Raw genomic sequence first — 25951 nt, 5'->3', positions numbered from 1 at the left:
ACCATCATAATAATAAATATGGTTGATTATGAGATTGATCCAGAAGTATACGGAGCTTCATTGTCCAAAAGAACTCCAAACTGTCAAGACTTGTTTAGATCAGAATTGGTACACTAATAGTGGGTTAAGAGGTCCAACAGCAACTGTTTTGCATATTAGCAGGTTACAACTTAAAAATGTCACCTTTTCTTTAGGTAGGTTCTTTTTTTTGCTGCACAGTGTGTGAGATCTTACTTCCCTAAGGATGGTATTGAACTGGTGCCTCCTGCAGTGGCAGTGTGGAGTCTTAACCACTGGACCACCAGGGAAGTTCCCTAAAAGTTCTTAAGCATTAAGTAAAAACAATTAATTAAGCTTCAGTCTCTGTCCACTCAACAGGAAAAATCAATTTAGCTTCAAATCTCAAATTATCTAAATGAATCTCACTACTGGGAAATCTAAGACACTAAAAATAAGATTTTACAGGGTTCAATTTTTTTGGGGGGGGTTTAGATACTGTTACAAATCACAAAGAGTTATATCTAGTATATACTTCAATTTTCCAAATAAATCAGAAAGAACACCATTTCTACCAAGAAATAGTACTAATTCTGGCTTTGGTTTAAGCTAAGGGAATTCTAAAGCACTTTTTCCCAAAGGATTTATAAAAAATGAACACTGCAGGAAAAAACTGAATGTTAGTTAGAAATATGGAAGTGAGTTCCCCCTGCTCCATCTCCCCTTTTTTTAACTTGACTTAAAGGGATGAAAAATAGTGTGCAACTGAAGCCACCGATCTCATTATATTCATAATATTTTATGCATTTTAAATGTCAAGCCAATTTCAAAGATCAAGAAATAGCTAGAAGATTGTATTTAAGCATAGCATAGCAGGTGCTCAACAAATATTTATTAAATGAATAAATACAAGAAAAATAAGAAATTATAGAAAGGAATGGCTTTCTAATACTTCCTTAAACTCAAGTTTTGTATTTTATAGATACACCTGTATCTTCTGATAAGACAAAATCCAAAACTACATAATCAACCTGAACCAAGTAAATATATACTGTGAAAATACAAGACTACTGCATGCCATTCAGAGAGTTGATGATTTTTAATAATCCTGAAAAGTGAAAAGCACTGTATTTAAGACAAAACAATTTCTGCTACTCATCTGGCAGCTTTTATGACTTTGGGCAAGATATTTAACCTCTTTGAGCCTCAGTTTCCTTATCTGCAAAATGAGGTGACAATAATATCTTCTCCAAACAGAACCGTAGTGAAGATTGAGATGAGATAAAGGAGATGAACACTAATCAGACTGTCACATGAGTAAGAGAAACATAAAACCACCCATGGAGTCCACAGAGATGGGGCACTGAGTATAGAAATGTAGGAACCCTGCCACAAATGACAAAAGGAGAAACACACTTCATGACAAGTAAATAAATCTCATGTGTCGTAATGAAAAAAAAACAAACCCAAGTGAAGCCAGAACTCATTTCAGAGCGGAGTGCTATGGAGCAAAGGCCACAGCATACACAATCCCATCCCCCCAGAAACCAGCTGTGCATTCCAGCCCGAGAGCCCTCCTGCACACGTGCTGTCACAGAGAAAGTGATACCCTGGTGGATGCTGTAGGCTGTGACTGGAGATGATGCCAATGGCAGGCTTCTCAAATACTCTCATGGGGAATGGAGAATTGCCTGGATGAAGTGGCAGAAAGAAATGGGTTATATATTTTTTACACTAGGAATCATAATCCTGGGGGATTAAGACCTATGGGAAATGTGGTGATGAGATGGTACCAATCCTCTCTTTCAAACGTCTTTACTAATATCACAAGTAATTCATTTGCTTTTCATTACTTTGTTTCTCTCTACAAATACACATTTTAAGAAAAAATCAATTCTCCAAAAATCAGTGTTAAGAAGGAAAAAAAAATCTGTAACAGCTGCAACTTGCAAAGGAAAAAATTAAAGAAGATGGCTGTAATTCTACTGACTCAATAAATTAATCTTTGTGAAGCTACGGGTTTAGCAGTGTCATTCTTTGCAAGGCTATTTATAAAGTTTTAAAGTCAAAGGATGATTTTCTGCTTGTGGTCTGTATACATTACCTGGTATTTTAGATAGTGCCATCTTTCTGTTTTTTGTATGACATTCAGACATAATATTTCTGCAATCAGAAATTAAGTTGACAATACTGGCCTGCATATACTAACTATAATAGCCTGCACAAAGTAAATACATGTAGAAATAGGTTATGTCTGCAAAGTAAAAAGTTAAGATCTTAAAAATTCACAGGCTATTAAAAGTCCTGTTATTTACTAATCATATTTTGAGGTACATATACTCTTTTCTCTTAGCTATTCAACAGTGCCCCTGCTTTGAACAGTAGGCTGAAAGGATATTCAAAGTCTGTTAAAAATTTCCATGACTGTGGCTTATACAACTAGAAAACCCATTTATGCTATGGTTTAACACAATAAGAGTAAGAAATTAAATCTCTAAAAAGGCAAAGAACATAGGTCAAAGTTCACATAAAATACTCTGTTAAAAGAACACGGATCTCACGAGTGATAAGCTTTTCTAGATTTTAAGATGCTGTATGTGTGTGCTCAGTTGTGTCTGACTCTGTGACACCATGGACTGTGGCGTGCCAGTCTCCTCTGTTTATGGGATTCTCCAGGCAAGAATTCTGGAATGGATTGCCATTTCCTCCTCTAGAGGACCTTCCCGACTCAGGGGTCAAACCGGCATCTTCTGAGTCTTCCACACTGGCAGGCAGATTCATTACCACTGAGGTACCTGGGAAGCCCTAGATTGTACAAACCTTATATAAGCATCAAGGAGACTACTTTCCTGAATAACCTAATCAGTTTTTTAAAAGGGAGTGAATCTTCTATTTTATATAAAAATAGGGGAATCATATGAAATTCTCATTTAATAATCAATTTGGATGCCTTCCTCTATGATTAATGGGACAAGATTTTACTAATTCATTCTAAATCTTCAGCTACCAGAGACAGACCTATACAAGTCTGCAAACTGGAATCTTTGTCATAGCCAATAACGGTTTAATAACAAATTACCCAGTTCAAAGGAATCTTTATGGAATTAAGGTGGCAACAATCAAGTTGGCTGTTTAGGCTTTAACCATTTCAATATGATACAGTGACTGCCAGAATAAAGTTACTCAGAAAAAAGTACTGTATGAAAATATACAAATTTCCCCTTAAAATTAACAGCTAACTATTTCCCTTTGGTACCGTCATCCCTTTCAGCCAAGTGCGAAGTGCAAGGCAAAATAAATTAAGGCAAAAGGAAAATAAAAGAAGAATGGTGAGGGCGAGCATGTTGTTGACCATGTAAGAAAACACGTGCAAAGTATACCTCAGATACACTATAGGTAGATGAACACGAGGGAAGCCGAGCCTGGTTTTGCAGTGGGGAAAAGAAAACACTGTTAAAGAGGAAGTTGTAGCACAGTAAGTGTCTCAGAAGTTTAGGAGGCTCCATCACCAACAAATTTGCCAGATAATAAAACAGTCTTAAAAACAGACACTTGAGCTTGAAATCTCAAGGTTCATACTATTTGAGGAGAACCTTGTGATAAAAAAAAATACCTGGCTTTAAAAAAATATCCATGACGGAGAGGACTACCCCAGTTAGAATCTGGTCTGGTCTTGCTGAGAAGATGCTCAGGTAAGGTTAACAGGGAAGTGGAACACTGATTACTTTTTCCTGCCGTACCACACTGATCGCACTGTCATAGTGTTAGCAGACTACATGTGAGAGTATGTACAGAATGACTCTACTGTACATTTTCATATTACTCTTGAAAGAAGCTGTCAAAGCCAGCTCAGTATGCTCATTCTGATTTCCTTTTCCTACTATTCCATTCTCATTACTGAATCCATTCTGTAGTACTGAATCTAAATAAACAAATAAGCCAATAGCAATAACGAAAAGATATTTAAAAACCTGAACACAAAACTCTTTAGACCCATCTTTTATCAGAATGTTTCACTGATTTTTTTGTGACTTTTTTATGACATTGACTTTCTAATTTTCTGCCCTGTTGTTACTTTCTAGGTTGTTGCATGTCATGTTAAATATTGTGGCTTCTTCTTTCATTATGCTGTCATAATGCCATGTGAGTTAAACACTTAAATATGTATTTTCTAGTTGCATACTCTTTATGAAGTTCCAAAATACAAAGTTAGGGTGGGAAAATAAAGAACAGAAGACGGCACCATGGAGAAATCAAGAAATGTCATTATGTGATTTGTTCTTTTAGTATATTTCCAGCACCAAGCACAGTGGAATGTAATAGTAGGCACTCAATAACGGTTTGTTGAATGAGTAAATATACAAAGTCTTTTTTCCCTATCCTCAAAAACTGAACTGTGTGAATTAACATTCAGAAAACTTTACATTTATCATCACAAAGATTTATGATAAATTGTATCACTGCCAATTAATGAGCTACTAAGAGGTAGTTTCTAAAATATGATAAATTCTATGCATATTAAGAAATTTAACCTTTCTTTCGGCCACACACACATCTAATTTTCTTTAGCAGGATACTAGTTCTAAGAAACCCTTCCTCAGCATGTTTGTTCTGTTCCTATAACTATACCCGTAAAACTGAAAAACTTTATCTTTCAAAATAGCTTGAGTCTTGTCTTTTTTTTCCTTCTCACTGCTCCATTTTCAATTATTAGGGAAATTTACTTGTCAAGGAGATCTTTTGTTAACATCGTATTTTTGTATTAAAGTCAATTCTGAGAAGGGCAATTCCATAATAAGCATTAAATCCCTCACAGATGTGTCACTTCCACTTCAAGTGATGTCTTAGGCTACTGTAGGCAATTTTACAAGTATTAGATGGTTCAAAGCACAAGAAAGGTTTTTGCTATTTTTCAGCAGAACTGAAACTTCAGGATTGAATTAATTCACTTTACATGTTAAGCAAATGCTAATAAAGCGAAAGCAAAATTAACCTGTTTTCTAAAGAGATAATCTTAAAATTTATTTACTGCCATCTTTATCATTACTGTAACCTGGTCATATTATAAAACATTACCTACCAAGATACTCAGGATGTTACATGCTATAAATTAAATAGTAAATAAATGCCTATTATTAATGTGAGTAAATGTCAAAGAAGGAAGACTTAGGAGGCCCAAACAATGTTCTACATACAAGAACCAAAAAACATTGAAATGTGCTTAAAGAAAGAGTACGTAAACAAATTGATGTTTACTCATTTAAAAGCTACTTAAAGATTATTCATCTAAGGACTAATGGTCCAGCTGTTTTTCCTTATCTCAATCAAAGCAGGTTGATTCAATGTAAACACTTAAGGATTTTTAAATGCTATATTAAGACATGATGTATTACTTGATCACATTAGAGTGTCTTTCCTAGTTGTATGAAATTTCCTATAGAACTTACGATTTTATGTGGGGTCAACTAAGAAATTTAGCAGAAATCAAAAGTTGATCATGGTTTTCAGAGGAAATATCTTTACTAAGATACAAGGAAGTAATAAACAGAAAAATGTAATGTGTGCAGCAAAAATACTCTAAAAACACATTTTAAAACAGTTCAAAGAGCAAGAATGCAATTTATCTTTAAATCTTTGTAAGGGTACCCCCCGCCCAGATAAGAGGAATTAATAATCTGTACTTTCTCCATATGACAGTTCTATATTTGAAGGGTTTAATGTAATTTCATGGTGAGTTTACTTAGTGTGCAGGTGCGTGTGTTTGGCATGTGAAGAGAGAGCAGCTGGAAAAAATAATATAAAAAGGAAGAATAAAAATGTAAAGGTAGGAAATTTCAGGGGATCAACTCTTTTCAGTGTATGCTTCCATGCAGAATGACCTATAACCATCCTGAGAAAAAATAAGCAACTTTCCTTTTCTCAACCTGTAAAATAATTTCACACAGACTCTTTTATAACAATCTCTTTGTCAATGTCATCTTGACACTCTAACCAGTTTTAGCAGGTCTTGGCAAACAGGGAGATAGTACTACACAGTTTAGGCTTTCTGTGCCATATGGTCTCTGCTGCAATTATTCAACTCTGCTGTTGTGCAAAAGCAACCACAGATTACATACAATGAAAGAGTGTGGCTGTGTTTCAATAAAACTTTATTTCTGAACACTGAAATTTTAGTTTCATATAATGTTCCACATGCTACAATAAAATATTCTTTTGACTTCCCCCACTACCATTTAAAAATGCAAAAATCATTCCTAGGTCATGGACCCACAAAAGAGAAACAGGATTTGGCCCAAGGGCTGTAGTTTGTTGACCCCTGAGTTATAGCATTAATTTAATGAACAGAAAAGTGAAAATATCCCGAAGACAATTCACCAACATATAAAGAAGTGTTAGTTTAGAACTAAAGCTGGAATCAAAACACTGATCTTAAAGGCCTGTAAAATCACAATTATCTAATTCATTATTTGTTATCCTATTTCATACTAGTCTTATTTCAGCATTCAGGAAATTACTAAACATTGAAAAACTATTCTTCAAAAGACATTGCTTTCTGACTTGATTTAAACATTTTTCTTAATAAAAATAGTCTTATTTTATGTGATATCTCCTCCCTTAACTTTTTCCACTTCAAATAATACCATCTTTTTTTTTTTGTTAGCACAGCAAGTACTCATCATATTCCTTCTACTTCATCATCTTTCTTCTTAGTACACTGATGTGCCAGTAAATCTGTTTTCATAAGGCATCTTCCCTTCTACTGTTTGTTAAAGTCTTTCAAAAAATTAACATATTTGATTACCCCAAACCTATCTGTATATATTTGTAGATGAATGGAAATTTACCAGGGTATTATATGGACTGACTTAAAACACAAAATTTGTGGCTTTGAGGTATTTTTATTCCTCTCATTTCTTTTTTGTCTTTATTTCGTAAGCACTTATCTACTTTTTTTCTGAATGTTTTAACATTTAAGCTTCTTTCCAGGGTTCAAGATGATAATTTTATTATTATTAAAATTACTAAAAACAAATTTAGAGTTCAGAATACTTAAGCTCTGTACAAAGTACAGAAAAAGATGATACATTCTTAATTTACAAGAATCAAGTGCATCCTACATTCTGCTATAGAAGAATCCATGTAAAATAAAAAAGTATGGTTTCACATGAGAAATAAAAACAAAACTATTCTAAAAATAATTGCTTAATAGAATATTCAACTTTATATCATTGATTATATGTAATAAATAAAAACACAGGGTTCTTTCCTCTAAAAAACATAATATATCATATAGATGATACCAGTTGAAGCACTGATTTAATTAAATCCTTATCCCAAACTTCTGAATGATCTCACCTTTTTCAACTATTAAATATTTAAGTGGTGACATGGTTCTGAATCTTTCATCTCTCTGAAATATTTAGCAATGTTTCAATGAATTAAAAAGCACTCATATACTTGCTCTTCTGTGGAAATAATAAATTTCCACAAAATGAAATGGTCACTATATGCCAATTTATTTCATTTTAGAAACAAAATCTGTTGATACAGCCTATGGTACTGAGAATAACTTTATCTCTAAGTAACAGTTTTTAACATACAAGGCATATTTTAAGGTGTGCTCAGACATGGCTGACTCTTTTGCAACCCCATGGACTGTAGACTGTCAGGTTCATCTGTCCATGGGATTCTCCCAGCAAGAACACTGGAGTGGGTTGCCATTACCTCCTCCATCTCCCTGACCCACGGATTGGACCTGTGTCTCCTGCAGCTCCTACATTGGCAGGTGGACTGTTTACCACTGAGCCACCTAGGAAGCCATTATTTTAAAGCATTCTGGGGGAATTAACAGGAAAGGAGAAAACCTGAACATTCAGCCGAGATTTGATTTGTATCTTTTCTTAGCTGAACTCTGTAGAGAAGATACCATTATTTGCCTTTTGACAATTAAAAAAAATTTTTTTGCCTATTATTCCAGTTAACAGGAATCTTAGGATGATATACTTTATATTCAGTCTTTTCAGAAAAAAGGTAGGACAAAGTGTGACACAGTGAAATTAAACAAAAGGTGAGGACACTCAGACTAGTTACTATGTACTCCTCCTTGCAGGATAGGTATTGAAGAAACTGGAGTGTCATGAGAACCCAATCTTCAAAGCACAGAGCTTTCAATAAACCTAATCTAACATGAACACCCTACCATATAGACCTTAGCAAGTCTAATTTTCTGGTCTTGGTTTCATTGAAAGAAAAATAATATCACTTCCTATGACTGGTTAGGGAAGAATATGGCACTACATACATACATTATGAGACTCATTTTAGGAATTTCTAGAATGATGTCCATATGTATCTAGACTTATTTAATTATAAAATTAATAAAAATCTTTTAAATTTCTAGAACAGTGGAATAGATTCTGGGGATGACTGTGGATGATTTTTCAAATTCTCTTAAGAATATGACTGAAAAGAAGGACTGGCTCAAAAGAAAGAAGTAGAAAAATGAGACACATATTAATTTCCTCCTCTGTTTAGCAATCAGTATTTAATGATTGATATTATTAAAAACTGAACTTTAGTAATCAGAAATTTCATGAAGAGATACACATAATAGACAGTACATAATTAAAAACAAAGCTGAGAAAACAGAGAATTTTCATAGCACTAGTATTTTTTATTCTATCCTTCATAACTATTATAGCAAATGAATTAAAAGTATGGCAATAATCTTGGGAGAAGTAAATCAGACCTAAGATTCTTAGGAACTTCTTTTTAAAGCCCCAGAAATAGGAGACTGGGGTTAAATAGAGCCAGAAATTATTTACTGCAATATTTTTGTTTTTGTTCTATTTTATTTATACCATATACCATTTCAGAGATTTTAATTCTATTTATCTTGAAAAGATATACTCAGGAGAAGGACCAAGCATTCTGAGTCTGAACTAATCAGTCACAAAAATACTATTATTAGTATGCCTATATGATGTGTGGACAGCACTGAGTGACTAAAAGGTATTGTTCTCCTTCAAAGTGTTGTCCTGGGTCATGAGATTAGCCATTATCTCAATTATTTGTAAGATGTTACATAATAGTGTTCATAGTGAAGATTCTTACTGCCTAATTTTCTTATTTTTAGACCAAAAAAAAAAAAAAACCACAGTATCTTACTTATTCCCAAAGAGTCTGAGTTAAAAGAAGTCTATTAACTCAGAATAGACGTTATCTACTTGCCAGATTACCCATAATGAGACTCTAACATTGAATATTTTCCTTGACAACTGAAATGGAATCATCAAGGTTCTATAACTTGGATCCAGCACATAATTTAGAATCCTGCTGACACACTCCAACAAGGGTCAGAAGACACAGTCAATGGAAAAGCTCCAAATGAAGTCTCATGAAAAGATCCTCAGAAAATTATACAATTGTGTAAGAAACACAGATTTTTTGGGGAAAAAAAGTTTTTAATTTGCATTGGAGCCAGAGTGCTATTAAATCAAATGCAATGTTACTGTGGCTAAAGGTCATCTACCCTGCCAGTTTAATCTTTATTTCATAAATGTGAGCATGAAGCTACAGCTCAAAAAGAAAGAAAGAGATAGGGAGAAAGAGACAGAAAGTAAAAAAATGGAGATGAGAGGACAAACCAATCTGATTTGGAATTACCAGTCAGCAGAAGTTTGGGGAAAAAAAAATCACCGAGTGAAATCGTACATTTACTCTGAGAGAGTATCCTTTCACATTGCCTTCTAGGTGATCTCTGAGCTCCTCCAGCTTTCGATGGAGCTACATGTAAACATCAGAAAATGAATTGAAAAAGCAACTTGTTCTCTTTTCAGTTTTCCTTTTTCCTTTTAAAAATAAGATCATAGCATTATACATTCCTCACTGCCTTTGGCAAACATCTCAAAACATCAAAGATCTTTGTACAATGCAAGAATACACGCTCAATAAACTGTGACTAGGAAGAGAATATTTTAATTAAAGCATCTTTTCTCCCCAAAGTGTTAGAGAAAATAAATACCATAACTATTCTTATAATTCCCTACAGATTCACTTTAAAGCTTTCGCTTTTGCAGAAATATGGAAAAAAGATACTTAAGAACCATGAAATTTGCCTTTCTTTCCCAAACACACTTTATGATTTAAGGCTTCATCCATATCCAAGTAAATGGACTGAACCCTAAAATGTGTATTTTGTTCTTAAATGTATTTATGTGTATATACATAATCATATTGTATATACACTTAAAAACAATAAACATATAATGACAACTTGAAGTTCTATACATCCAAAAGTTTAAGTTCAAGATCAACACAGGTGTACTTGCACATATAATCCAGTTTATAGCAGATGGTGCTGCAGTTATGAATGCTATTTAATCTTCATTTCACTATCAGTCATTTCCAAAAAGTTATGTCAAACTGCACCTTCTCACTTGAATCTGAGTTATAATCCAGTTTCAACAATAATGGATCTATGTCCCCTTAAAAATTAAAATATGATACCTCACAGGTAGACAGTGAGGAATGCTACTGATATATCATCAAGATACATAAAGTCATATATTTCTGACTAAATAATTTTAGTTTGCCTTGCTTTTGAAATAGGCATATAACCAACACTTCCAAGCCCCTCTGATTATCTTAGTGAAATAATAACAGAAACATGCTACCCAGTATATAGCAGTGTTAGAGAACAGAGAAGATGGCTTGTTTGGAATAAAAGACACAAACATACAGACACACCCTCATCCATGTGCACTCATGTGTGCACACATACAGATAAATAAACAACAACAAAAAGTAAAATTAAGAAGGCAGAAGAGGCAAGGAGAGGAAAGAGTACAGATATTAGTGCTTCATAAATTGTTAAATGGAAATAAATTGGAGGTGTGTAAAATTTTTAAATGACTTAATATTAGCCTCAAAGTAGTTACTGAATATTGGGATATTCCAGAACAGTGATTTATGTCATTTTGATTAATTTAGCAGTTACTATTGCTGTTAGGACACATGGGATTGAGACAGAAGTGGCTAATTTTGAAGAAGGTTTCTTTGTGTATTTTTAAAATTCAGCAAAATTTCCAACTTGCATTTATAGTGGCAGCATTAAAAGTGATTAATTGGCTATGCCTAAGTCTCTTAAGGGTGATAACTTATTTATCTTTTCATCGTGATTAAATGTTAGAGTATCAAGTGCCCAAGACATATTGACCAAATGGATATTTAACAACTACCAAATGGTACCATAAGATCAAAAATCTTAAGTGGTGTATTAGTAGGCCATATACACAAATGGGCAAACCTTTAGATAAATATCAGTTTCTTTTGATTATTATATCAATTTTTAACTTTTGACAAAACAAAAGGGATTAAGAGTGCTTACTATTAACTATATGTGAGCTCACTATAATAGCATCATATGAAATTCCTTTTCTAATTCTTAAGATTATATATATATGTGATATATGTTATTAACTCATAATAATTATTTTTCTGGAATGAACTACAAAATGGTAATGGCACTAAAATATACTTAGTTACTTTTAACAACAAAAAAAAGGGGGATATAAAAATCTGAAAATAAATGCTTGTTCTCTGTGTAACAGGAACTTAATACATAGTCAGTGACATCAATCAGAGGAACGGTTTACTCTGGAACCCCAAATTATAGGCACCTGAAATGAGGCAGGTGCCCTTTCTCTTGTTTGTGGTGCCACTCAAAGCTAGTTATTTGACAGCTTGCCTTCAGCTGGTTGCTCTATGTGTAGCTGAAACAAACAAAAAAAATATGACCCAACAGCCAATAAAAATACTAAAATAAAACAAAATGGGATGGTGAAAAATGGAAAAAGCCCCCTCCCTCCCTCCACCCTCCAAAAAGGAAGAAGTGTAGGCTATAGACGAAATCTTGCCAAAAAATGTTAGAAACATATTTACTTTGAGGGATCCAACTCTACTAGCAACTCCTTTGCTTTCATCCGGCCGTCTAATTTGCTACAATGAGGGAAGATGGGTAAAAAAGACAGAATAAAGAAAAAGTGAACTTAAAAATTTTTCTAAACATTAGTAAATAATACATGCAAAAACATCAATCGACTCTGAGATATGTCTTAGGAGGCCAAGGAGTTAAGTAACTAACCCAGAGGCTATATGACATGCTCTGCAAATAGGCAGGTTTCTAGAATTCAGTCTTTGTTATGACTCTGTTCCTAAGATGAGGAAACGGGCACTTACTTTTGGTTATCTTGGGGACTTCTAATGAAGCAGTATCTGGAGTAGTGTTACATTTGCATTTGGCTTACAAAAAACAAAGAATTACAAATATACCTATGCAGAAAACTTGGTTTCTTCTAGTGCCTATTCCATTGTAATATCAGAAGACAACAGTGGTATTACTAGATGCATGAGTGTTCCATAAGTGGAGAGGTCAGTCTCGACAAGCATCATTCTTGGTCGGTGACAGAGTGAAGTTCCTCTGCTTGCTGACCCAAGCACTGAGGTTATTCAGCTGTCACTGAGGTTCCCAATTAAACAATTGTGCTGCCCAACCAGAAAATTTTAATGCCAGACCAAAGTTAGATACATTCACTCCCTCAAAACTTTCAGTTATTTCATTTGAATTTTCCTCTTGGGTAAGACAACAAAAAAGAAAATAAAACTGCTATTTTAGAAATTTGTTTTAAATCACTGTGTAAATGAGGAAAGGAAGATTCTAAACCCAAAGTGTTTTTATTAGATGCCTTTGCCTTTTTTATTAGATGCCCTTTGCCTTTATTTTAATAGAGCTGTAACAATAACTAATATTGTATTTAAATAGGAAAAAAAACTGAAAAAAAGAGTCAGGGGAGACTGAAAGGAAGCTTCAGATCAAGTGCTTTTACATTATGGATTCCTTCATGTGCAGGATGATGGTCTCCATTCAGACCAGCACAGCTCAAGTTAGTTGTGATGGTCTTGCTTGTATTAAAAGACAGAAGATGATACTACCTATGGTGAAACAGATCACCAGCCCAGGTGGGATGCATGAGACAAGTGCTCGGGCCTGGTGCACTGGGAAGACCCAGAGGAATCGGGTGGAGAGGGAGGTGGGAGGGGGGATCGGGATGGGGAATACGTGTAAATCTATGGCTGATTCATATCAATGTAAGACCAAAAAAAAAAAAAATATTAGCTAACGTTAAAAAAAAAAAAAAAAAGAGAAGATGAAGTATCCATGTGATACCAAATTCCCAGTGTTAAAGTCCTCAGGAAAAATAAGAAATCTGACCATATTACAAAATGATAATTTCTAGAGGCAGGCTACTGTTTTATCTTTTTAACGATATCTTTGATAGCATAAAGAGATTGCTTAGGAATAACACTGAGAAAATTGGATTTTCACTTTGAAAAGAGCATCTTGGTCTATAAGATCTGAGTCAACTTTTGGTTTTACTTGATATAGTTTTTTATTAATTCTTCAACACTAATTAAATGTTATATCCCAAAGATAATCACTGATCCTTACTCAACTTTTAGTTGAAAAAAACTCTCAAATTCAGAAACAATGGATACTAATTAGAATGGCAATGTTCTATAATAAAGGGCCTCTGATGGACAGTGCGTTCATAATGTCTAGTCATTTTCTCAAGCTATTTTATTTGATCTCAGAGAACATCTTTATATCAAAAGCTATTTTCCATTTTAAATTGATATTCACAATATCTTGATTATAAACTATGTAGTTATATATAAAAATAGTCTAATATCTCATGTTGCTTTCTAAAAATGCTTAGAAACTGAATTATTGTATATTAATAGTAACACATGAAGACCATTTTCTACATTATCTTTTATATCTGGAAGGCTTAAAACTACATCAAGTCCAGCAACATGAGGTCAAGGTTACATAGGATGTTAATGACAAACCCAAGACCAACATCTGCCATTCCTGATTTCTACTTTAAAGTTGTACTCCCTTAATAGGCCTGGAAATAAATAGGCTGGAAAAAAACCTAATACTTATAAGAGGCTGTATTAAGTATACATGTCCCTGTGGGTCTATTTGTCTATCTATCCAATTTATGTTAGAAATTTTGTCACTATACTAATGCATGGAAGAAAATTTTCCTAAATCATTTCAATTCCAAATGCAAGTGCTAGTACAGAAGTTTAAAGAATGAAATATAAGAAAAGACAATCACCATGAACTCTGGATGTGAAAAACAGACTATACACCAAATTAAACAAAGATTTTTAGGAGTAGAGAGCTCCTCTGTCAATGCTTGACATCGATTTTCTGTATTTAAATCTGAATGGAAAATCCTTAACTATCATAAGAGGAAGACTTTAGAAAACCAATGTGGTTATCAGTGCTACAAGTGGTTGTAATTCAAGTGTCATGTGATTTTTTTTTTTTTGCTCCTGACACAGGTAATAATTCCTAATATTGAAAAACTTCAGAAAGAATTTGAAAATATAAAATTTGAGTTGTAGAGAGAAGTCAAATCATAGATTTTAAAATATAATGCTCTCATTTATTCTAGTCAACACTTAATCATCAGTTCTGATGGAGTAGCATAAATAAAAGAAATTCATAGCTAATCCAGATACCTGATTACTTTTTTACTTTGATTAGAACTTAAAAGAAATTATAAAAGATTAGCATTTGGATAAAATAAAATTCATTCTTCATGATAATTATAAAAGTCTCACAATGATAGCTAATTTGATATATATTTTTATGTGAGACTAAACATTCTCCATCAATAACTAAAAGAGGTTAAACTGCAAATGTTTACACTACATATAAGATCACTGCAATATAAATGAAGTTTGAGAACTGGATGTAAAGAACTGTAGGGATTACAGGTTGGTTAAAATTATTAGTTTACTTACACATATTGAAAACTAAATGTTACCTGCAAAACAAAAAACATTATCACTAATGATTTCTGTACCCTGAAGAAATCCTTCTGTAAATATTTTTTACTGAGATTGAAAATGAAATAAATTAGAGGATCAAAATCATTTCAATCTTCTATTCAGCCTCTCAGCTAGAATATATTAACAAGATATCCATTAAAATTTGTCTCAGAAGACTGCACTGTATCACTTCTTTGGCAGCATTCTGGGAATATTTCTTTAGGAATTAATTACTGGGTAATCTACCCTAAGGAATTAATTATGAGGATGTGGCCTCTAAAATTGTGAAAAGACTGCTACTTGTATTCATTTTTTTAAAATAAGAGCTTGAATCATACATATATTATGCAACAAAAGAAAATGCCTGGATGTTCATACCGTTTGAGTTGTTGATTCCCTTTGATTTAATTTGGTTCTCCAAAACTGAGCTCTGTAAATACTGTAAAAGTATTTCTGTTATTAACAAAGCAGAAAATTACTCCATCTCACCCTTATCTCTCTTGCCAATAATAAGTAGTTGTAAGCAAAATGTCAATATTTTTTCAAAGGCAAACATACAAGATTTTGGAATATAAAATCATCTTTATATTAATTTTTGAAACAAAATATGAAATTTCAAGAAATTTTTGGATTGTAAAAGTCATGTTAAGGTAAGTGCCCATATCACAAGTAGATGCATTAATACTTCTTTTTAGTGGCAAGATTTTGGTGAAGAATTATGAGAAAAGGTTACATATTTTATATATTTGTTTTATTGATGAGAGAACTCAGGTCTTAGGATCAGTAGCTTTCTGGAGAGCTATAAATAAAAAAAAGTAAATAGCTGGTATTAAATTCTCTGGCTCTGAGATCTCTTCATTAAATTTGGGCTCTCATCTACAGAATGACTTACGTAGCTTTCCCCTTTTTCTCCCCTAATATATTTTGTACTGATTTAGATTAAGATTATATAGATTAAAAAAACAGTTCTGTTTGTTTGTCCTAGGGATTGAATTGTTTTGATTTTAGAATTATCTAATTTATATTTAAAACTACCTTGAGAAACAGACATTTTTAATGTGCCACTTTTTAAAAAAAGTATGGGTATCACTGACAGGAAATAAAACTTTTTTCTTAGAAATTGTCTTCTAACCAATATCACTTAATATATATTGATACATAGACTGCTTCTGATAGTTATGATTGGAGAAGGAGGTTTTTAAAGTTTTATTTGAGAATTCAAAATTTAAAAAAATTTGTGAATAAAGAAATTCTTTTGGGGATCTGGTTAATATTTCAATTCACTATATTTTAGGCCTTTCAGTAAAGCTGGTGCTTCACTGTAAAATAATTCTGTTTCATGTCTGATTTATTAAGGAAAAGTAAAAAAGAAGGAAGGAAGAAACGAAAATAAGAGAAGCAGTAATTCTGTGCGTCAAGAAAAAATAATCTAATGCATTTCTAGAGAAAGCCAAACCAATAAAAGGATAGAGACGATCAAGGAAATACTGCAAAAAATAGTGAAGAAATAAGAAGTCAAGAATAAGAATCTTGGTAGCAAGTCACAGATCTACCAACTGCCCCCTGGCTTACAAAAAATTTGTATACTTAGGAAATCCTTTATTTTAAAGGCTATGATTTCTAATGGTTTATTATAATTTCAAATATTTTTATTTTACTACACATTTATTTATTACACATATTATTTTGATCCCTAAGTTTCTATGAGAGCTTTGATTTTGAAATAATGCAATCTATACAAAATTAGACTTTTAAGCATGCTATTTCTTGCCTACTATCTAGAGAATAATTCAATCCAGGATATTTTTTCCCCAAATTTCTTATCTGTCTATAAAGAAAATAAGAAGCCCATTATAGGTGCAGTATAAAAGAGTTATTAGGTACTTTGGAATAGATAACTTTTAAATAGTATAGTGTATGTTCTGAAGAATTATTTGTTATTTATATAGGAGATAGAAAAAAGTTTGTATTCAAACTTCAACTGAAATATAATTTTCTATCCAATAAGATTAGGAATAGAATGGTTTAGCCTGCATATAAAAATACCCTGGTATAAATAAAATTATAAACACAAGCAAATAGTTGGCTTTATGAAGCAGGCAAAAGACACCCATCCTTGTCATTACCAGATCCTGTCTAAATAAAAAAACATAAAAACATATTTTTCTGCTCTAGTAACAAATTTAGATTATAAAATAACCTATAATTTAATCTCTATGCAATTTTGTTTACTACTTTTTTAAACTATATATTTTATTCTGAGCATTTTCCCATGCCATTAAATATTCTTAAATATGACTTTTTAGATTATATAAATAACTCATATATACATATATATCGTAAGTTATTTAACTACAGACATTAAGGTTGATTCTGTTTCATGAATATGAATAATGCTCTGATAAATAATCTTATAATTAAGTCTTTCATTCTCTGTTTGATAATTACCACCAAAAAATTTCTGGAAATAATACCACTGGTTAAACAAAATATTTTAAAAATATATAGCTTGCTTGCAATGTCATACAAATTTATTTTTCTGCTAGTGTGACTAGGAATATTCATGTTGCTGCTCATTATAGTAGTGATTATAATTTAAAAATAGTTATCAATTTGACTACAAAAATTTTAATAGACTTCTAGTGAGAATCCCCACATATTTCTTTGCTGATTTTCTCTTTTTTTATGAAACAGCTATTTACTGTTTCATAAAGGGCTAAGTAAACAGCCCTTTACTCATTTTATTTATTTTTTACCCTATAAGACGAGACGAGCTCTTTTAGGCTATCAAAGCTTTGATAGATTTGTTGTAATTTTTTTCCCACATCTGCTCTACTATAAGATCTTTAAAGTCAGGTTCAGTAAGTCTATCCACTACTATACTTCTAAAACCTAGCATAGTATTTGACATAATGTACACTAAAAATACTCATTGAGTGGATTTCTGAATTAACATGTGTTGTATCTTTAATGAAAATAGAATGAAAAGGGAGAGGAGATAATCCTGAAGTTTTGGGCAAGAAAATACTTGGCAAATTTTGGTATATGTATCATTTAAAAATATAAAGATCTGAGAAATAATTTAGTTTGGGATATGCTCTCTAGTAAAGTCATGAAAGAGACATGGCCAGTTAACTATATAGATTTGAATTATGGCTATAGCTAATAAATTCTGCTACTGAAATAATGATGGGACAGATTATTTTGTTGAGCTGCTTTTACACAAAACATACCCTAAACTTTTAGAAAAAAGTTTATAGGAATCAAAGATATTAAATTAAGCTGAAAGACAGTATTCTTAATTTCATTATTCCTTGTATTTCTATAGCTTTCAGTCCCCTATCATCCAAAAACTTAGACAAATGCTAGTGAATACCAAGAGAAAACAATATTCCATTTAATAGAGACAAAGCTTGAACTAAATGAAACAGGTCTTAAACAAAGTTAGAATATTTTCAGTTAATAATCTTTATGTAGCAACATGAAATGGGAAACCTGAAATAAATGTAAATTACTTTACATTAATTGGACCTTAACATAATATCAGAGAGAAGAGCTAAAGCGAAGGATAATATTTATTCAGTCAGTATAGAAACTTATTTCAAAGGAACAGAATTATAGACCTACAACGGTCTTTAGAGGCTACTTAACTTGCTATCATGATGTTACAGATATAGAAACTGAGGTCTACTAGTTCTAACAAAGTTATAAAGTGGCAGACCAGGGCTTAATATTTAGTGCCTGAAAGAGCAGTACTTTTACATACTCAATATTGTTGACTCTTAAAATAACTTTGGATCTACAATTTTTAAACATCCATTAGTAAATCAGTCAAATGCAAATGTTAGAAACTGCTTTTTCCAGAATATTAAAACTGAATTCATGAAGATGCAAAAATGATCCTTATGAATTATGGGAACCATGGGCCTAAAAGTCTGGCATATACTTCCAACAAAGGTAGAATTAATACAAGTTGCTATGTTTAATTAAGAGAAGACTCTAAAACATTTAACTTCCAAAAGATTATCACAGCATTATTTGTAAGACTAGGAAATAGGTAACAACTAGAATATGCAAAATAGGGACTGGTGAAAAAAACTATGCTATACCCACAAATTAGAATACTGAACAAAGATTGATATTAATGTTGTAAAAGATAATTTAAAAACATGGAAACATGTTCATGACATAGAAAGGAAAGAATGTTACTAAATGTATGAGATAGGTTATAATATTTATATTATATATATTTCATATATATTTAATATATTGTATATATTTAATAACAATAGCTCATATTTAGTGATCATTCCTATATTTCAAATACTGTAGTAAATGATTTATATGCATTTTAAATTTTAAACCTTAAAATAACCCTATGAGGCAAATGGTATTATTTTTCATTTTACAGATGAGATAAATAAGGTTATAGAGATGAAGTAATGTTCTGAAAGCCATACATATAGTAACTGAAAAAGCTGAGATTCAAGGCTAAGCCTGTCAGATTCCAGAACCTGAGCTCTTAATCACTGCCTTCTTATCATGATCCATTTAGATAAAATATTTGAATGCATAGGAAAATAAACCCAGGATGATATAAGCACAGTTTTAACAGCTGTTATTTATTAAAGGTGATCTTACAGGAATTCTCTTTGTTTTTTCTTATATTAATTTTTAAAAATTTCTAAAATGATCATGTATATTACTTTTCTTAAATAATAATTAAAAAAAGACCATGGCGCTTGTAGACTGTCTAACCTATAAAACTGTTAACTATTAGCTGATACTTTCTGGTTAACTATATATTCTCAGATGAGCTAATCAAATTTCATTTGCAGCTCAGATTTCAATGTGGTGATTGTACATTTCACAGTTAAGTTATACTTAGTTTCAATGATAAATTAATTCTGTAAACATTAAATGCTAAGAAAAGGATGGGGGAAATTCCATTTTCAATTTTCATTGTACATAAAGGTAGAGAGGATGTTTAATCAGATGAATGAAGAAACAAAAATCAAGGTAAATCTTGTATACTTAGCAGAATGTCATAAAACAACCATTTAAAATAATTTGTAAATTCAAAAGTCACAGCTAAAATATATTATTACTATCTGATTTCAGTTTTCTTCAAAATATGAAACAGTTTACCATACTGGAGAGTGCCTTTTCTATTAGAAAATACATGAAAACCCTTTATCTGAAGTCTCAAAAAATCTGTTTTTCTATCAAACTAGAATAAATAGCAAAACAAATGTTGTTAAAAAGGAGGAGAAACTAGACAATAATGAATGAGAGTAGAAATAAGTTACTCAAAAGTCTCTAGAAGCCAGGCATTTAATGTAAACAAGTAAAGTAGCCTGGAGGGTATAAAGAAAGCCAGTTGAGTATTAATATATGTCATCTGGCCCAGAAATATTAACATTATTTTTTAGAAAGCTGAAAACTGTATTTTTATTTAAAAAATCTCATCAATTTAAAATGTTCCAAACTAATTATAAAAAAGGAAGTCATCCCCAAAGATATCCCTAATTAAAATTATCTTCCATCAACTAAGTTATAGCTTAAAAGAGGACTCTGTGTACCTATAAGTAGAAAGGAGATTCTAGGGAAACAGTTGCTGTACAAATATAGAATAGTTTCACATTGGAAATGAGTAAAGCTAGCTGGAGATGTATTTTCTGGTTGTCATCTTCAAAAGACGTTGTGAAATCTTCTATTATTTTGAGTCAGGGAGGAGAAACTCTGTTCCCTGTTCTAGAATTAATCTGGATCAGAGTCAGGGTGAGTCATTTATATTAAGCATGGTACTGGTGGTCATTGACATAAAGGATAAGATTTCTGGAATGAGAATACCACTGCAACATGGTCTAAACAAGAGAGACCCAGGATGCTTTGTAAGAAACATAAAGCACTCTGCTCATTTGATTATACCAAAGTCTGTTCCACAGACCTGTGAGGGTCCCTGAGATTCTTTCAGGGGTCCACAAGGTCAAATGATTTTAATAATAATACCAAGACATTATTTGCCTCTAACACTATGTTGACATTTGAAATGATGGTACAAAAGCAATGGTGGTTTGGTACTACAGTAGAAATCTAGGCAGTGGATACAAATAGTGTGAATAGTTACTGTATTATTCACCCCTACGTCCTAACACTTTCATTAACATTGTCCTCTCAATGAAACAGTAAATATTCAATTTAATTAAAATTTGTCCATTGAGTGTGACAAAATAGGAAGAATGAAATAAAATACTTCTGCTATATAACAAATGACAAGTGTCTCAAGTTAAAGAACTTAGGCAACAGTTTGAGTTGCAAGCTGAACTAGCCAGGTTTTGCACAGAACACTATTTTTGCTTGAAAGAATGTCTCACAAACTATGACTATTCAGACTTAGGTGTTTGATAGACATTTTCTTGAAAATGAATGAAAGGACACAGTCAATTTAGGGAAAACGAACAGGGTTTGTTGGCTTTTTTTGGCCAAAGAAAAAAAACTGTTTTAAGCAAAAATTAAAATTATGGAAAATGGATATCACCATGAGCTTCCAATGCTTCCAAGGAGTTTTTAATGAGTTGGTGGTTATATTAATGAAAATGAATTTTGAAAAACACTTGGAAGAACTTATATTTTCCATGTGATCAAAAAATACATTACAAAAACATACCTGGATATAAGATCCATTAAACATTCAGAACTGACCAATGAATTTTTTTTTTTCCCCAGAACGAACAACTTTTTATTAAGGTATAGCTGACTTACAATGTTGCATTAGTTTCAGATGTATAGCAAAGTGATTCCTTTATATATATATATTCTTCTTCAGATTCTTTTCATTATAGGCTATTATAAGATATTGAATACAGTTCCCTATGCTATACAGTAGGTCTCTGTTTATCTATTTTATATATGGCAGTATGTCCAAAGGATTTTAATACATTGGAGAATGAATGGCCCTTGACAGGGCTAAATTCTACAATTCAACTAACTTTTAATATACTATCAACTGAACAATTTTGTTGCAGTGTCAAAGGATAACCACAATTATATGAAAATGTTATTGAGATATTCCTTTCTTTTCTAAACACATAACTGTGTGAGGTTGGATTTGTTTCCTTCAACCAAAACAACATATTCCAACAGACTAAGTACAGAAGCAGATGTGAGAATCCAGCTATTAAACCAGACATTGAAATGAATAGGAAAAAATGTAAAACAATGCCATCCTTTCTAGTAGATTTTTTTAAATTTTGGAAAACATCATTTTCACCCTTAGAAATATTATTAAATTAACATAGAAAGGTCTTATTCTCAATTTTAAGCAAAAAAATAACATTTTAAAATTTTCTAAGCTTTAATTATCAGTGCAATAAATATCACCAGCCATGATTCACATAAATAAGCCTTTGAGGTACTCAATAATTCCTAAGCATGTGAAGGGGTCCTGAGACTATTAAGTTTGAGAACTGATGGATCTGACCAGCAAAGTTGAGAATATTATTGCTCAGCAACCCTCATCTCCATGAGATTGTTAACCAAAACTTACATTTTTATGTCCAGAGATGCATTTTATTACACTAATTAATGTTATTAATTCAAAACGTTTTCCAACCTTTTTGGTGTTTGTTGACTCCACATGTAGAACCCATACACTTCTACAATGTCATTAATAGCTGGACAGTTGATGTGCCAATGTTGATATGACTTCAGACAAAAGTAAAGAAACCTGATGGTCAGTGTAGTTTTGCTAGTTTTCTTTAGGCTCTCAAAAACAGTAGGAAATAACCTGCAGGCCTCAGTTAGTGCCTTGATTCAGGCTAGAACTGTAGAACTTCTTGAGTCTCCAAAGACTTGGGAACCAATGAACTAGCCATATTACACAATCATCTTGGCGTTCACAAAGGAAAGTGGTATTCATATGGAATAGTTGGTAAAAACTAATATCACTAGGAAAAAAAACTCAAGAGAAAATATCACCTTGATACTAGATCAAATAATGCCATTTTTATATGGAAAGGAAATTCACTTCCTTTCAGATATACACATTAAAAATTGTGAGTTAAGAAAATATTCTTTATCCAGAGTAATCTAAATTCCTTTGCTCAAAGGACAATAACAGAAGCCTAGAGAGGTTATAATTCTGCATTTTGTTTGAATATAAGATTAGATATTATTATTAAAGGAACACATACTCCATAAGGATACTTTAATATATATTTAAAAATTATTTTACAAACTTTAGTGAGATAGGAAAATTAATTTATATTTTCTTCCTAAGAAGAAAAAAAATAACATGGTGGTTAGTCTGTGCACAAAGTCCTATTCTAACCTTTGAAGTACAAGGGAGTATGTGCAAAGATTACCTTTACTCATGTATTTATTTTAGTCAAACTTCAGATGCTTAGGGAATAAAAGGAAAACTGAACTGGTCTTTGTAAAAAATTCTCTCTTTTTAATGACATTGACAGGGAGTGGTGAATTGATTGAAAGTCTGGATTTTTTTTCTTTTCAGTTCTGGTCATTATTCTCTACATCAAGCCTCTTGATTCTAAAAGAGATGTTACTGCCTTTCATAACTGAAAAGCAGAACTTATTTCATTTGTGAATCATATTCACTTTAAAACAGAATTTGTTATAGAATTATGCTTTTAGCAAACCATTTTTTGGGAGATGATCACCATTTTAGAATTTGAGTCCTCCAGAGATTGCCCATTCATAGAATCTACATATTATTTGACTTTTTGGCTTAGGCACTGTTTTACTTAGGGCAATGTAAGACTAAAATCTCAAGTTTGTTGTTAAAATACATTTCACTGTGTCCTCAAACCAAAGGAGTGAAAATCATTTGTCATTTCAGTCAGATTTCATGAAAAGAAAATATCTGATATTAAGGAGAAATGAATTTCCCCATATACAGAAAAATACTATGTCATCCCAGCAAACAAATTTTTGCTGGAGACAATGCCATTCTATATAGAACTTTAGAAAAGATAATACGCTGTCTTTATGAGATTGTGACGAGTGTACTGAAAAGGAAATCCAAACTTGGTTTGTTTGATAAATCATGTTTTCACTATAGGTGGAGAATCTTAATGGATTAAAGCACAATCTGGAAAAATATTGCAGAGAGCAAATAAAATGTGAATTAAAAATAATTTGTAATATCAACATTATAGCTGTTGACCTAACAGGAATAGATGCATACATACAAGTGGACAGGGAATTTCCTGCTTAAACGCTGCCCCGTGATAAAACGTTACAGAGGAAAAGGTTGGAACTGTTAGTTTTTAATCATAATTTGGTTATTTAAGCCTTTCGTATTTTCACAAAGACTAGGATAAGTGTTTCTGATGGTTATTCCCAGAGTATTCTGTACTTCTGCTGATAAATCATAAAATTTATTACACTTTATTATAATTTATAGTTGCCTGCTTTATCTGTCTGTAAAGCCAAGAATAGTGTTATTTGCCCACCACTGCTTTCCCAGCACCAGGCAAAGACTTATTTAATAATTAATAACCCTGTTGGGGAGGCAAGGATTACCAATTTTATTATAGACAAAAAGCTCAGAGAAGTTGAACAACTTAATGCAGTGTAGTTATTAGGCAGAGAAGTCAGTATTTGAAACCAGGACTTCTAATATCAAGTCAAGTACTCTTTCTAGTGTTGGTCTTTTAAGACTGTATTGTATTTCCAATGTAAGGAAAACGTATTTGCACATTTTTTTGCTGGACATGACAGATTGCATGCCTAATCTGAAACATGGGAGGGGGATTTTTATGGGGTTTGGCTAACAGTAATATGTACTAAATTATAAACATTCCATCCAAGATGTAGTAACAATAATGATGTCAGACTCAACATGTGTTCTGATTTTGTGCTAGATAACATTCCTGGGATGTCTCATATCTTAGACTGAAAACATTCAAAACCAAAATGCATTAACACTTTTCCTTTGCTTTTTCATTCCTTAGTATAGTTAACAATATCATTTACCCAAAATTTAAATTAGAACCCTGACCTTCATTTTTATTTCTTCTCTGCCTTACATTTTTATGCTATAAAATTAATTTATCTAGAATATATTTATGTGCTAAAACCTATGGCCTTGAATTTTACTTAGCATGCAAAGGGAAAAAAATCATTATTTAAAATAAAGAAGAACTGATCTGAAGTTGGATTTTGAAGCCATTGAATTAGGTTATTCATGTCCTAAAGAAGTTTTACAGAAAGTTTTTGATTAGTGAATACTATCATTAAAGTGGTCATTATTGCTGAACGTAATTCTCAAAACCTCCACCTGGCAAAAAAGCTGTTATTTTGTTTTCCTCATTTGTCATGTCCTTGGTGAAATGCTACTCCTTAGAGCTGCCTTCTCTGATCATCCAATCTGAGATTTCCCTCCTTTTACTTTCTACTACACTTTTTCACTTCTTCTTAACATGAATTTCAATGTATCATTATTGTTATTATAAAAGTATATTTATTATAATTTGACAGGTTATTTTTACATCATTTTAAAGGTTTTATTTTTTTATTTATTATAATTTTTAAAGGTTATTTTAAATACATTTATTTTAAAAATACCTATTTGTTTCAGCATACCTTTGACTAAACTATAAACTCTATGGGGGAAGAGATTACATCTATCACTGATATAAAAGTACATGTTAAAGCATCTGCTGCTGGTGCTGCTGCTAAGTCGCTTCAGTTGTGTCCAACTCTGTGTGACCCCATAAATGGCAGCCCACCAGGCTCCCCCATCCCTGGGATTCTCCAGGCAAGAACACTGGAGTGGGTTGCCATTTCCTTCTCCAATGCATGAAAGTGAAAAGAGAAAGTGAAGTCGCTCAGTCATGTCCAACTCTTAGCGACCCCATGGACTGCAGCCTACCAGGCTCCTCCACCCATGGGATTTTCCAGGCAAGAGTACTGGAGTGGGTTGCCTTGCCTTCTCTGTTAAAGCATCTACTATACATTAATTAAGCAGTCTTATAATTTGAGACTTTCAATAGGAAGAGTAATTTGATTGTCTTCACTTCTT

General features: G+C 32.2%; 1 protein-coding gene across 8 annotated transcripts in view; it reads right to left on the bottom strand.

Moving 5' to 3' along the window:
* GPHN (gephyrin) overlaps positions 1 to 25951 on the bottom strand; it is a 524662-nt gene that overhangs the window by 171770 nt on the left and 326941 nt on the right. For 4 of the 8 annotated variants that reach the window (XM_043472318.1, XM_043472314.1, XM_043472319.1 and 1 more), the window contains one exon: positions 11941 to 11997. The exons of 3 other annotated variants lie outside the window; for them this stretch is intronic. In XM_043472318.1, coding sequence (XP_043328253.1) covers positions 11941 to 11997 — 57 coding nt within the window. Of the gene's footprint in view, positions 1 to 9711; positions 9784 to 11940; positions 11998 to 25951 lie in introns of all 8 variants that reach the window. One more of the 8 variants, XM_043472321.1, reaches the window with a different exon arrangement.

The sequence above is a fragment of the Cervus canadensis genome, chromosome 6 (genome assembly GCF_019320065.1).
Source record: "Cervus canadensis isolate Bull #8, Minnesota chromosome 6, ASM1932006v1, whole genome shotgun sequence".
Classification (NCBI taxonomy): Eukaryota; Metazoa; Chordata; class Mammalia; order Artiodactyla; family Cervidae; genus Cervus; species Cervus canadensis.
The sequence above is the reverse complement of the archived record's forward strand: the minus strand, read 5'-3'. Positions and strand labels throughout refer to the sequence as shown.